At 40.3% G+C, this 15,146-nt stretch overlaps 1 protein-coding gene across 1 annotated transcript; it reads left to right on the top strand.

The window, feature by feature from the left end:
- Window positions 1–2,149: 2,149 nt before the first annotated feature.
- On the top strand, window positions 2,150–14,839 carry LOC119906075 (interleukin-17 receptor E). The gene is made up of 17 exons (XM_038723588.1): window positions 2,150–2,576; window positions 2,780–2,795; window positions 2,905–3,012; window positions 5,607–5,692; window positions 5,801–5,878; window positions 5,974–6,076; window positions 9,600–9,745; window positions 9,853–9,921; window positions 10,021–10,087; window positions 11,535–11,707; window positions 11,807–11,854; window positions 11,943–11,988; window positions 12,095–12,246; window positions 12,363–12,428; window positions 12,533–12,584; window positions 12,725–12,832; window positions 13,053–14,839. The coding sequence occupies exons 1-17, from the start codon at window positions 2,490–2,492 to the stop codon at window positions 13,859–13,861; spliced, it is 2,214 nt and encodes a 737-aa protein (XP_038579516.1). The 5' UTR covers window positions 2,150–2,489; the 3' UTR covers window positions 13,862–14,839.
- The last annotated feature ends 307 nt before the right edge of the window (window positions 14,840–15,146 follow it).

Genomic DNA, 15,146 nt, shown 5'->3' on the forward strand with positions numbered 1-15,146 from the left:
AAGGATTATCTTTTCTTTAGGGGCCCTATTTACATGTTCTCAAGTTAACTTCCTCTTTTATAAGGTCACTGTATGTGTCCTAACATCTGACACCTTGATATAGAGCTACAAACAGGGCATCACACTGGTTCTGCAGGTTTCTTGCCCTGTGGTATTACGGTATATAAAGCACAGACTTGCTGTACACAGGCTGCACTGGAAGGATAGCCCTTATAAAAACACCCATGTCCTGTGTTGTTTTCTTGTTTGTTTTTGTACAGAGTGTGCCAGATAAGTCTTGTGAACTGTATGAATGTTTTAAATGCTAAGATGTTAAGGTGGTGCTCTGGTTGCCTGAGAGTTATGCCTGATTTTTTGGGGCCAATAATGATCCCATATAATGTAATGACCTCTCAAAAAAACTCACTTTTTTTATTTAAACAGGGCCACGGGCCTTAAAAGATACAGGATGTCAGAAAAGTACACCAGCCATGTCGCTGCATTTTCAGGTTCAACACCTCATGGCGGTACATTTTGCTGACACTTTAATTACATTTCCCATAAGTTGACTGGCTGTTTACATAATCAGTTGCTTTGTGAGCTAAGTTGCCTGTGATGACAAATATCTCTTAACAACCAGTGTGAATTTCCTCTCCACAGAGCAGAGTTTTTTGATAATTTTTTCCGCGCACGATAAAGATCCCCCACCCGACTGGAACACCCACTAGCCACAACGTCTATGTCTTCAGATTTGCAAACAAAACAACACCCCTGTGAGTGAAGACGCCTTGTTTCCTGCCCTTAGCAGTGCTCAGAATGTGAGTGGAAACAACTGATAAGTATCAGAACAGGAGGTGACCTTATGGTTATGTGGAGACCTGTTATTTTAAACCAAAGCCAAAGTTATATATTTTTGTTTTAACTTTAACTACATTTACTGTACCTTATCTCTGCACACAATAATGCATGGGATATCTGTATGTGTTTGGTGTGGTTCTAATGTTTTTATCTAGTGGATGAACTAAACCACAAATCAGATAATTTAGGTACTACACAGCGGCTACTTAATCTAAACCACATCTTTTTATGTGCTCATGATTTTTTTTAAATGTATCTTCCAGTTTCCACTGCTCGCCTGGCTGTTTAATACCTGGTTATAGTACCCTTCCCTACTAATAGTATTGTGTTTAGCCTACTTCAGTAAAGTCCACCCACTCAAAAATGTAGTACGATACTCAAGTTAATTACCCTGTTCATGTAGACTATATGAGACAAAAACATTTATAGCAAGTGAAACTAGCCTACAGGTAAACGCGCTGCCTCAGTCTCCTGACAATAGCCTTTAATGTTAGTGGTGTTGTTTTTTAAGAACATCAGGCCATTTACATGATCAGATAAGTTGTGTATCATCTTGTTGGTAAAATTTTGACACCTCAGTTATGCAAAGAGGAAAAGAGGAAGCATCTGTAGTGAATTGCGAAAGAGATGCAAACAACAGGTACTTAGTTCAATTTGGGTACTGGGTTACTTATGGAAACTTCTTGACTACAGACAGATGATCTCCATTTAAGTATGACAAACCTAGTGGCTGCACCAGTGATGATTTATGTGTCATATTAAAGGGGATGAATATTTATTCTAACTAAAATAAAATAAAAAAATAAAAAGCCACATGAAATCTTACAAGAGGAATTAATCATTTTTATAGGCACTCTATATATGAAGGTGGGAAAGGTGTCTGGGTGACATTTTAGTATTCTTGGGACTACAGGGGGATTGTATTGATTATTGTTATGTGTGTGTCTATGCGTTTGTGTGTGAGTATTACTCATGCTGTGGGGACATTAATCTGTTTAAACAGTCACATTGTGGGGACTGGTTCCTTATGGGGGCAAAATGCAAGTCCCCATAACATAAATCATTACTTATTAGGGGAAAGAATTTGGTTTAAGGTTTGGTCTGAATGTAAGTAAACATAACGTCCTGAAACATGACCGTGTGTGTGTGTGAGTGAGTGACTCAAAGAGACACGGGCAAAAACTTTAGGGCCCTTCACCATCACTTCCTGGCAGCAGAAAGTGTCGTGGGTGAGAAGATATGGACCACTTGGTTTACTGCTCGTTCCTGTGGGAGGGGTCTTTTACTGCGAGGATGGGCGTGAACGCACAAGTGGCCTCAGGAAGGTACAAAAGGGTTTTGACCAGGTCTTTACTTAAGCGTTTCCTCCTGCTGCCTGGGACTGATGATGTGAGGCGGAGCTAAGGTCGCAACGATTTTCCCAGCAACGTGTCTGTGAGTGTGTGTGTTTTGTGAAAAGCACGTTGCTTTGGGGTATCTTTCATGTAGAGCGTCTCGGTATAGCAGCTTAACACGTAGGATATATTGCACAGGTTTTGTCTCTTGCCAGCAGAAACCAGGGACATGGACTAGGAGAAGAACTGTGCCTCCCCGAGGGCACAAAATTCTGGCTTTTAATTGTGCAGACAGCTCACAATTAAAGTGTTTGTTAGATGTTTAAAATGCGTGTCAACACCGCGGTGGCATTTATTTCCGGCCTGTTGTCTCCGCTGCTGCTGGAATGCACCATAACATGTCAGGTGAGTTTAAGATTAACGTACACTTTGGACCGTACAGTAACGGGGCGGGATGGCTCACTGTAAATAGGTTAGATTCCATGTCTAAAACACAGAGTAATGTGATAAATGCATGTCGGGTAAATGGGCAAATCCATCTGCTGTTCTGTGAATGCTTGATATTAATTATTTAACTTATGTTGTCTTTTGCTTGTCCTTACTTTTAGAGGGGAAATAAAAATGGTAAGTTTTCAAATGGATGTGAGTGTTGTCATCACATTGAAGGCATCGTTTCAGTGACTACATGTGAAAGCCACATGTGATGTACTAATGCTCCTCTTTGTCTGGACAGATTATGTTGAGGGACACTGCCCTGTGAAAGTGACCTCAGTCCTGTCCAAGGAACTTAGGGGGACTTACTCTGAATGTGTCACTGTCCGTGTTGGGATAAAGGCTGATGGTAGGAGTCAAGCCAGAGTTGCAAAGTCTATTTTGTTCATCATACATTTCTCTTCATCTCTAAAGCTGTCAAAGACCCACTTTACACCTGGCCTTAAAATGCACCTTGAATCCAGATTTTGATGATTTTAACCTGATTACATTTACACCTGGAATCAATTTGCATCTCATCTGTCCACATTGATCGATATCTAATCGCTCTGTCCAGCTCAAACAACTAAACCTCACATCTGCCTCTCATTTGCGTGGGCCAAAAAGTGCTCTGTAGCCTGGATAATAACTTTCTGAGCTGGCTTTCATGACTTGTTTTCCTCCATGGATTATACACCCATGTTTTCCTCTCTCTTCAGCACTGATGTAATCACTCAGTGCAAGGGAAACTAGGGTAGGCCTACGCAATTTATTTCAGAAACTGCTTTTGTTATATTTATTGAAATTCTCTTTCCATCCTGACAGATCCTTCTGCTCTGACAGAAGAATTTAAGAAAAAAAATCTGTTTGTTTTGCAGGAATGTAATGAGCAGGGCCTAGCTACATGTGCGCACTCTGCTCTCACTGTAGTGGAGTGGCTTTGAAGGGAGGCCTGAAGTGAGGGGGGATACTTATCTAGCTATCTCACACTATTTTATCCAACGTTGCCTTCCCCACCTCCGGACGTGGTTTGTCCAATCCAGTGGTGGAAGAAGTACTCAATTTTCATGCTTAAGTAAAAGTACAGGTACGACACGAAAAATGTTACTGAAGTGAAAGTAAAAGTCATGCAGTATAAATCTAAAGTAAAAAGTTCCTGATTTTAAAAATACTTAAGTACTCTAGAGTAAAAAGTTCTACGCATTCAAATCTATTGATCTTACAAAAAGTGACCTATATTTTTAAATTCACTCAAGACCGGTTTGAATACAGCATTATAAGTTATAGTGAATCAAAATAAGGAAAACTTAGTTGCGAGAGGGCAAATGGATATTTCTATTCTGCTGATGGTTCAGTCAGCATCCCTTTCAGACTGTCTGAAAGACCCAAAACCCCTGTTTGGGACTTGGGTATGTAAGAATGAGACAAGGAGGCGGAAACTGAAACTAACTGAAAAGACTTGTGATCAGGCAGAAATCTCACCACAAATCTACAGAGATGTTAACTTCAGCACTGCCGATAAAGTACAGCTCCCAAACAGCAGGACTGGCTTCAGTTTTTAGATGTTTACATTTACTCATTTGGCAGACACTTTTATCCAAAGCGACTTACATTTGACGAACAGCATCCAAGCATCAATACACTTTATATTGCAAAACTCAACAAGTTACCTTTCTGTTCAGTCACAAACTGGCTGCGACTCACAAACGCAAAAACAGAGGTGCACAGTCACACCTGACACCACAATGCTCCCAATATAATCCTCCCCCTTTAATAAGCCTGAATGGAAAGCTCATAGAAACATCAAGTGCTGGTTTGAATGGACCTCTGCGCTGGGGTCCAATCTGCTGGGTCATTTGGTGGCACAGCAACTGTTCCATGAGGGTCTGAGCTACTTGTATCACATGCTGGCTGTACATCCTGGCTGTGCTCGTACTGGTTGGGGCTGCCTGTATTTCACCTGGGTCTGTGTAACCTGCTAAAGACGACTGGCTCTGTTCATACTGGCTGAGCCTGGATGTGTATTGACTGTGCTTCTATTGGGTGACTGGCTGGAGTCTGTGCTTGTACTGACTGATCCCTCATCTACTCTACTGACAAACTTCAGCATAACCCCTGTAAATTGTAGATATTTTCTATGTATTATGTTCTCAGCTGCATCAGGCCCATTCAAACTGGCAGGTTTTCTTCAATACATTTTCAAATATAAAATACTATTTATATGATTATGTGATTTTATTATTTACTGAGATGTGCATCCATATTGCCCATTCTGTCCAGCTAATCAGCATTTTAATAGTCAATGGTCAATGTGAATTGAATTTTTTTTTTTTTCTCTTCTTGTGGCTAGAAGGATAGTTTCCTCTTCGTCCTCTCATCAAAGTTGTAGGCCACACTTGCTTTCACCTTTGACACGAGAGTAAGGCAGGGCCCTCCGGCTGTGCGCGAGTGTGACTTGATTACTTGATCACTGGTAAAAGCCCTTCTAGGGACGTGTGTTGCAAATTAGCTAAAAGCACTATGGTACACACATTGGATTGCAATTTTTCTATGTTAGATGTGTTGGTCCCTAATAAAATAAACCATAAATAAATATGCCGACTTCGCATCAGCTGGGTTGAGTCGCTTTTATTACTTTTACATTTGTCTCTTTTTAATGCTGATCCATTCAGGTGCGCTGCATGCTTTTCTTTCTTTTCATGGAAATAGCAATGTAATGATGTCTTGTGCAGAATAAGTATTTGTACAATAATTAAGTATTTGTACTTTGTTACGTTCCACCACTGGGCTTATCTGATCACAATCTGCCCTCAATGCATCTTGTCCATTTACACCTGTATTTTCATGAGGTCTAGTACTATCCAATTGCAGTTCGATCACCCAAAATGCATTTTAATGCCAGGTGTTAAGGGGGCCATTGTTGCGCGTCTGACAAAATCCTGAAATGTCACTGCTTTCTTGCAGACTTCTGTAAGGACCCAGTGATTGATATTCTCTCCACAAATAGAGAGATAATTAGGCCTATGAAAAAAAGGAAATGCAAACAAAAGGTAGGACTACTCCAAACTCTACAGTATACAAAATGTTGTTGTGGAGCCTTGAGTTAATCGTAGTTCAAGAAGGCGCTATAACATCTATCGTTTTCTATTCTTTCTTAGTGTGACAATGAAAGAAACCGACGCGAAATAAGAGTGAAGTGTATAAACGGTGTCTCACGCAATACCAGTTTTGATGTGGTAAGATAAATTGTCCTTTTATTAGGCTCTAACACATTGAAGATGGTTTTATGAAAGAGAATTCTGATGGTGTTTTGTTTTTCCCTTATATTTAGTGGGAGCTGGTGCATGGTTGTGTCAACGCTGGAGCAGATAGTGTTGTTACTGTTTCCTACAGCACAAAATCAACAAGCTGCAACGTCAGTTATACAGTACCAGGTAGTGTATTTTAGAGCTGAACAATGGTCTTCATATTCTAACTGTCTGAGATGCACTTGCATAGTGACAGCGTTCTTTAATGAAATGGGTTTGTTTTTTTGTTTTTTTTTCACAATTTAAGTCAAAGTGAAACCTTCATATATTCTAGATTCATAACCTATAAAGTGAAATAGTTCAGGCATTTTTTTTGTTTTAATCTTGATGATTACAGTTTACAGCCTATGGAAATCAAAAGTCCATATCTCAATATATTAGAATAAAGCATGAATAATACAGAAACGTCGACCTTCTGAAAAGTTGAACTATTCTGAAAAAGGTTAATTTATCCGCTCATTACTTGGTCAGGGCTCCCTTTCCATAAATTACTGCATCAATGCGGCATGACATGGAGACAGTCAGCCTGTGGCACTGCTGAGCTGTTAAGAAAGGTTGTTTTGATAGTGGCCTTCTGCTCATCTACACTGTTGGGTCGTCTGGTGTCTCTCATTTTCCTCTTGACAATCACCATAGATTCGCTATGGGGTCAGGCAAGTTGGCTGGCCAAACACCATGGTCAGCCAATCAGGTACTAGTTGTTTTGGCACTGTGGGCAGGTGCCAAGTCCTGCTGGAAAAGGAAATCAGCATCTCCATACAGCTTTCAGCAGATGGAAGCTTGAAGTAATCTGAAATCTCGACAGCTGCATTGATAAAACACAGTGGACCAACACCAGCAGATGACTTAGCACCCCAAATCATTACTGCCTGTGGAAAGTTCACACTGGACTTCAAGAAACTTATATTCTGTGCCTCTCTACTCGTCCTCCAGACTTTGGGACCTTTGTTTCCGAATGAAATGTAAAATTTACTTTCCTCTGAAAAGAGGACTATGGTCCACTGAGCAACAGTCCAGTTCTTTTTCTCCTTCGCCCAGGTACGACAATTCTGATGTCATGTCTGGTTCAGGGTTGGCTTGAAAATGAATGAAAATACTCATTTCCTTGTATTGTCTGTGCGTGGAGGCTCTTGATTCACACAATCCTGTCAAGGCTGTGGTCATCTCTGTTTCTTATGCACCTTTTTCTACCACACTTTAACCTTTCTGCCCATATTCCATGAATATGCTTTGATCCAGCACTCTGTGAACAGCCAGCCCTTTCAGCAGTGACCTTCTGTGGCTTACCTTCCTTTTTGGAGGGTGTCAAGTCTTCCCCATGATTGTGGTTGTGTGCATTGAACCAGACTGAGAGATTAAAGGCTCTTCTCAGATCGACATTTATGTGTTATATGTTCTTTATTCTAATATTTTGAAAATATGGATTTTTTTTTATCTTCATGAACTGTAAGCCATTATCATCAAGATTAATTCGAAAAGGTCCTGAAATATTTCACTTTATATGTTATATATTTTGGCTAGTAGGATTCAAACTTCTTTTGCCAATCGTGTGTGTGTGTGTGTGTGTGTGTGTGTGTGTGTGTGTGTGTGTGTGATTTCTCGCCATAATTCCAGTTAAGATGTCAGAGAAAGATATCATTATTTCCCCTCAATTCAAGATATCCCCATTGCCCTTTTAAGATATCTTGGATTTAGTTTTAACAGGTCAGAATGACTTCTTAAACTGGAATTATGATGAGTCAAAATTATGTTATAGATATCTCAAACTGGATGACTTTCATTGTAAATATGTGTAATCAAGTTATAGATGTCTTGAGATATCAATATTCAAGATTAATTTCAAGTTGGAGATATCTTGAACTTTCATTCTGCCTAGTCAAAATGTAATTACAGATATCATGAATTAGAGTTTTGACTAGGCAAAATTACATTGCAGATATCTGTAGATACATCAGAAACTACAGCCAGTTGTGGGAGGAGTGAACTACACGATGCTTTCTGGCGCTGATGGTGGAAGTAGCAAATGAGTGAGCCGCCTTGCCTCCTCCTCATCTCTAGTGAAAGCTCTTTTTCGCCACAAATTCCTTGATAAGCTCTTTGTATTTCATTTTCTAACTATCTTATCCACAACAGCCACCGCCATTGCTTCTGCTAAGGTTCAAATTGTTTGCTGGCCCAATTTCCAATGGGAAGCCTCGTATGAGCGAAGTCATGCACAACAATTCGGGCTAGTCATAATGATGTTTGAGATACCTGCAACTATTAATTGGAGTAGTCAAAATTGAATTACAGATATCTGCAATTGTCATTTTGGATATGTGACAAGATGAGTGTCGTTTTCAGTGACATCACTGCTGATATCTGTAATTCAATACAGACTAGTCAAAACTAAATTACAGATATCTGTCTTTTTGACTATGCAGAATGACGTTAAAGTTTGACTATTCACAATAAAAACATGGTGTTTTTGATATCTGTTGTGTTAATTCTGGATAGTCAAACTGACCCAATAAACTTTCAAACAGCTTGCTATGGAGAGAGCAGCACACCCTGCTCTGCCCAGGTTGCATAATGTAGATAAATATATTTATTCAGTTCAATTCAAATAAACACTCCAGGTCGTGGTTATGCGTGCGAGCCTGTAAAGAGCGGTGCAAGCAGAAAGCTGCATAGATGAAAATGAGAGCATATCTGTTTTTGTTTTACAGAAAGTAAGTTAACACTGACGACAGCAAGGCTTGGGAGAAAGAAACGAGTTGATATTTAGGCCCACTTTCATTACTGTGAGGCTATCAGAAGGGAGGCGACGTGGCTGTAAATAAATGACTTGCAAGAATACCATAAACCTGAAGGGATACATTATGCTCAGCACAGAGAAATTGAGGTAGCTTACAGCCTGTGTTTTTAGTCATATTAATACTCTTAGTTTTCAGTGAAAATGAAATGCAAAAATTACCATTCCAATTACGTTCGCCACTGATATTGCAACTGCAATATCTGTCAAAATAATCACAATATGGTTTTATTCATTAATTTGCGTAACATTCAGCCCTAGTGTATTTGGGATTTCTGCCATCAGGTGTCATGTTTTGGTTTAATCTTCCTTTGCCTTGTTCAAACATTCTCCCTGATTCTTTCCCAATCAGAGATGTCTGTATAGCACAAAGGCAACGCAAGAGTCTGGTGTGATATATCCTGCCTCAGATGGGTGACAAATTAAAGAAAAAAACTTACATAAAGTGTCTTAGAAAACTGTTGGGCCACCTGGAGCCTCTAGAACAGCTCCAACACTCCTTGGTGTAGTTTCTACAAGTATCTGAACTCCACTGGAAGGATCAAAAAGAATTTTTCCAAAAAATGTTCCCTCATTTGGTGTGTGGAAAATGGCAGTGGGGAGCACGGTCTCTCAAATCTGTCCAAAATAACGCATATGTACGCATTTAGGTTCAGATCTGGTGACTGCAACGGCTGTAGCATATGATTCACATCATTTTCATACTCTTAAAAACACTCTTGTTACCCTGGGGGGAAAAACCCACTCAGATCTGTGTCATCATAGTATATGTTTCTCAGCCCCCTCAAGTTTTTCCTTCAGTGTGTCACCCGTGGTCATGATCATATCCTGTAAATATTTTTTGTTGTGATGTAGATCCCATACCAGACTTTGACGTGTCTGTGAATCAGTCGTCTAAATCAATCACTGTCACCGTGGAGCCCGGAGAGAAAGTCAACGCCAGATGGTGTTACCAAGAAAATGCAGTGGACTGCCGCAACTGGGCAGATTCCCCCAAAATTGTTAGTGACACATTTTAAATGCATATGTGAACTTTTGTTTGTACACACTAAATAATGTAAACAATATTATTTTCTTTCTCTGTAACTTATTTGTGTGTTCTTTTCAGATTGATCCATCTCAGTCTCGATCAGCAGTTCTTAACATCCCTTACCTGCTGCCGTGTGTGTGCGTGCAGGTACCTTCTGCTCCAAATACTTGTCTGATGCAGGCAATATTATTATTTTGTGAAATCAGTCTTTTTTTTCATGCCTGTCTGTCTTGTCCGCGTTGACAGGTATATTATAACCATGAAGATGCCAGTCGACATAAAAAGTGCCCATTTCAAAATAAAAGCCTTGCAGGTGAGTGTGATGGACGATTCATGTCAGAGTCTGACTGAGAATAAACCGTTCTTGTAGGGAGTTTTTGTTTTATAGCTGACAACTGAGATGCTCCGTCTCATACAAAAGTACAAAACAGGGGTGTTTCGTTACATCTGTTGAGTGGGTGTCTTGCAGTCTTTCACAAAACCAGAAAACAAAAATCCTACCAGAATCCTATGTTTTTAAATCTTATCATTTATTGTATGTGTCATTTCTTTCTGTTTTTTTTCACACACAATCCCACTGTAATTTAGAGATATTTAAAAAAATATATATATGGCTCATCTAAAGTAGGATTGGCCTACATTGGATTAGCCGTATCTTTGGTTAATAGGCATGATGAATTTACTGGCCACGTCTTCCAATGTTGTTATCAAGGGGGTTCCACGTCCGAGGCATTACAGGAAATACAGAAAAGTAGCCTTTATCATAGTGGCCTAAGCCTTGAATCAAGAGCATTTTAAATGTGGCCCAATTAGCCATTTTTGCAGCTTTGGGGGGATATTTGCCTGAAAATCTTTCATGTGGCATGTTCTAATGCCTCAAAACTATACTGCTGATCACCAGGATTCCTGTAGGCCTACATCAGCATCTTTTGTAAAAGTGCACACTCTCAAGAACATAGCCAAGCAAAGGTGTTAAAACTAGGTAAATTGGAATTATAGACACAGACTTGCTTCTGTTTTGTGACATTTTGTTTAGAGCCCAAATGTTTCACCAAGACATCGCCATCAGAGAATTATATTATGAGAAGATTCTGAGTTTTAAAATTGATACTCTTTTTCAAGGGTCAGTTCACCAAAATTACAAAAAGACATATAAATGGGATCTAGACGTGCAGATAGTTCTAGTGTGTCAAGGTTTTAAAAACTTTGTGGCGCATACAGCACTCAAAAGGGACAAAAAACTACAGCATAAAGACTGGAAAGAAATTTTGCCCACCAGCACCTCTGAAGCTCAAGAGTTAATGCTTCATATCTTGTTTGTTTAATCCAAACAAAAGTTTTAGTGTAACTTTTCACCCTGTTTCTACTTTTTTTTTGCTAAGTTAAGCTAATGGTCACCGGGCATTAGCTTCATATTTTATGAACAGATATTGGAGTGGCATTAATCTAATCTAAGTCTCAGTGATATTTCCCAAACTATTCGAGTATACCGGGTGAAGTTTCAGACAAGTATCCAAAACCTTAGCACATAAAACAGAAACTATCTGCACACCCTCACACCAGAAACAGTCAGAAAAAATGTTTTCAACTTTTTGCCATTTTGTACTTTCATGATACTGTTTACTATGACTCAATATATAATGACTTACATTGGTAAATTATAATGTGGCTGGTTTACCTCAACTGCATCCGTGTATAAACCACAGTCTTGACAGGTTGTTGTCCTAGTGTAAACATCAGCATCTACATTGCCTCTACAGATGTCAGAGATGTTTGGCGCTCCTCCAGTGTCACACTTTATGGCTCAAAGTTCTCTTTGCATCCAGTGTGTCCTGCCAATGACCTGAAGATCTCTGCCTCCCTCTGCTGGAGGCAACACGAACTCCTCTGCACACCTGTGCTCAACTCTACACTGGAAGGTGGACCAAACTTGGTATGTTTGGCAGGACTGCTGGTGGTACTGGTGATAGATGCCTGACTTTAAATGAATAAAACTTTCTCACGCTGCTTGTCCACTGTGTCTCCTCAACAGATATTTAACATATCTGAACTGGACACACACCCTCAGATGTGTGTGCAGGTGAGAATAAGCCAAAATCCCATTTGCCTACTTTTTATTTATTTATTTATTTTTATCACAGATTCACATATTTGTTTAATTTTTGCAGTTTTCTCTACAAGACAGCCATAATATATCTTGTCCCTTCCAGGCTGGTAAGTCAAGTGGGGAAAGACTGTTTCTTTTGCTTATAGCTGTGATAAGTCTGAATTTATCTGCCGGTTTCCCTCTATTGACTCCCTCCCTCCTTGTCCTTCACAGATATGTCATCATGGGAGGTGCATGTTGGACCGGGCAGGAAGAGCATGTTTTTGTATCTCACCTCTTCTGTTCGAGCAAAGTTCTCCGCTCAACTTTGTCTCCTCAATGAGAGGGAATGTACACCTGTGGGCCAGGTCCACTCAGTAACAATGGTAAACGTGCAGTACATATGTGTTTGTGAGAAAGAAAGAGCTAAAGAGAGGGGGGGGGAAATGGCATTTTAATTTTCATGTGAGCAAATATTTGACTCCTCGCATCCATTTTACAGGACAGTAATACTATATCAAGGATAAATGTACCTCTTCACTTTCTTGCTGAGAAGCCGTGTGTGCAGGTAAAGTACATGGGGTGCCATTGTGCAAGATTGAGAAAAGTGTTTTTGGTCATGGAGTGTTAGAGTTTCTCTCCTCTCAATTCTTTCAATCTGCTTTTCTGCAGGTGTGGCAGTCAGATCCTGCTCTTCGTGGCAGAAGAATTCTGTGCCCAGACTGTAAGTGTATTCAAGACATTCTCTCACACACAGTGTACAAACATATGAGCTTTTGTGTGTCAGTCCATGGATCAATGCATGTATGCACACACAACTCCTACAAAGTAAATTCCACACACTACCCCTTCTGTGTTTTACAGACACGCACAACAGATGTGGCATGTATGCTGTGGCATCTTTGATATTTGTGGTCATTGTTTTGATACTTGGAATTTTCATCCACCGTCTCACCAAGAGTGGAGCTGCAGGTTAGTTCTGTTTCCTCCTTTAAAAACTAGCTCAAGGTACTGGTTCATTCCATTTGAATAATCACTTTGTCTTTGAGTGGTTGCATGTCTGATTAGAAATCATTTTAATTTCACCATTGTATTGCCTCTGTTGGCAACTTTGTTAAATTTACAGTCTCAAAGGAACAACTGACAGTTAGCCAACAAGAAATGAATACTTTTTTTCCCCTCTTGCTTTTAGGTTGGCTCTGTATCGAGAAGCCAGTATTGCTGGTGTGCTCATCAGAGGAGTCGGCCCATGTCTCTGCTGTGTGTGCATTAGCCTCAGTCCTACAGGGGGAGCTGAGTGCCACAGTGCACATGGCTTTGTGGGCCCAAAGCTCTCAAACAAAGGCTAGGACTGGAGTGGCAGACCTGGGTCCACTTCCCTGGCTGTACGGGCAGTGGGAATCCGTGCGCAAGGCACAAGGAAAAGTAGTGATAATTTGGAGTGCTGAAGCCAAGAAGACCTATGAGAAGTGGTGGGAAGAGAGGGCAAACGTGGATAAGAATGTGAGAAAAAAGGAAGATTGCAGTAAAGCAGAGATGAGACATGAAGAAATAAGAGTAGAGATGGCAGAGGATCTGAAACTAAATGGAAGAAGCCCAGGAAATGGCAAAAAAGGGAAAAAATATTGTGTTGAATTATGTCATGATGAAGAGTGGTACCCCTCCAATGAGCCCTCTGCAGTGATAGCACCAGTGTTTACAGCTGCTCTGGCCTGCTTAGAGGGGGCGCTGCAGGGTTGCAAAGGTCAGGGAGTGGTCCTTGTTTACTTCCAGGGCCTTTGCCACAGCAGGGACATCCCAAAGTCCTTCAGAGGTGTCCCTCGGTACTGCTTACCGCAGGATTTCAGGGGTTTAATACAGGAGCTGGGAGGGATGAGAAGACCGACAAAGACTGGTAAATTCATGTGGCACTGCTGCCCCAGACTCCTGTTTAAAGTACTGTCAGTATGGCTGGGACGGCAACTAGCCCAGAGACTAAAAACGCTGCTGCCTCAGACATGAGGACAGAGAATGCAGAGAATGCCCAGTGTCACATCACCACTGAAAATGATGTCAGATGAGACCCAGAGCAGGCTCAAGTTGCCACTGGCAGTCAATATGGCAAGGCCAGGAACTGTACAAGAGCATGAGCCTCTCCACGGGTCACTATGGAGAGCAGAGACACTTCAACCTTGGGTTTCATGTGTCTGATGGAGACAGACTTTTGTTCTGCTGGAAACACTATACGTACATAAGACACGGGAGCTGGTCTTCCATTGTGACCACATTGGAGCCAATTACTCTGTGAGAATTGTTCATTACTTTGCGCCTTCGTGTCAGAAAATGCCACCACTTGTTTTGCATATTAAGAAGAAAAATAGTCTGTCCTGTCGCCTGCATTTAGTCGCTAACAGATTCTCTTTATGGTGCTTTCGTGACTAAAGCCATAGTCAACACCTGTTTTATCTCTTCAAGGCTAACCGCTATGAAAAACTGGTTGCAAATGCATTTAGTGTTGCGTGTACAGGTGACGCTGTTAACAGGGACGTACAAATTTGCATAGGATTTTCTAAACCGAGACTTTGTGCCAAAGCTGCCCACATGATTTCCAGTCTTGGTGTGCAAAAGGTGAAGAAACTTGTGTGCTTGACTATTTGGCAGTTAATTCACGTGGACATGTGTTTTACATAGTGTGTGTGTGTGTGTGTGTGTGTATGTGTGTATGTGTATATGTATATCTCCAGCACTATAATTAAATATTTGCACACATACTACCTCCTAAAAAGAAAGTAGCCTATTAATCAGTCAATGTCTTGTTGTTTTCCCCCCTCAGGCATACTGCACATTATTTCAGCCCCTTGAAGAAATATTTGTTCAATGTCTTAACTCAACTTACTCCATAGTTTTATCCTGCTTCAATGAACAATGTTGAGATATAAGCATAACACTGTTGGTGTTCTGCAATTTTGTACAGAAAATAATAAAGGAAATGCTTACAGATTCATGTATAATTACTAAAATAACTTGTGATGATAACAAATGCCATAAGCACCATGTATTTATTCAAAGTAGTTACACTGAACAACCACAACAAGTATTCTGCTTGACAGGACTGATGAGGAAGTAAATCACTTTCAGTAGATAAAACACTGGAAATACCTTTATTGCAATTACTGCAAAACAACAATCAAGTTCCACAGGTAAAGCTTAATGTGTCAGGAGATGTTAGATGTTTCATAAATTGTCATGATACATATTAAACCTGTAGATACAAATTCACACAAGAATAGTTATAAAACGGATTGGA

Source organism: Micropterus salmoides, unplaced genomic scaffold (genome assembly GCF_014851395.1).
Source record: "Micropterus salmoides isolate LMB-PRFRI ecotype aquatic unplaced genomic scaffold, ASM1485139v1 Ms_hic_scaffold_16, whole genome shotgun sequence".
Taxonomy (NCBI): domain Eukaryota; kingdom Metazoa; phylum Chordata; class Actinopteri; order Centrarchiformes; family Centrarchidae; genus Micropterus; species Micropterus salmoides.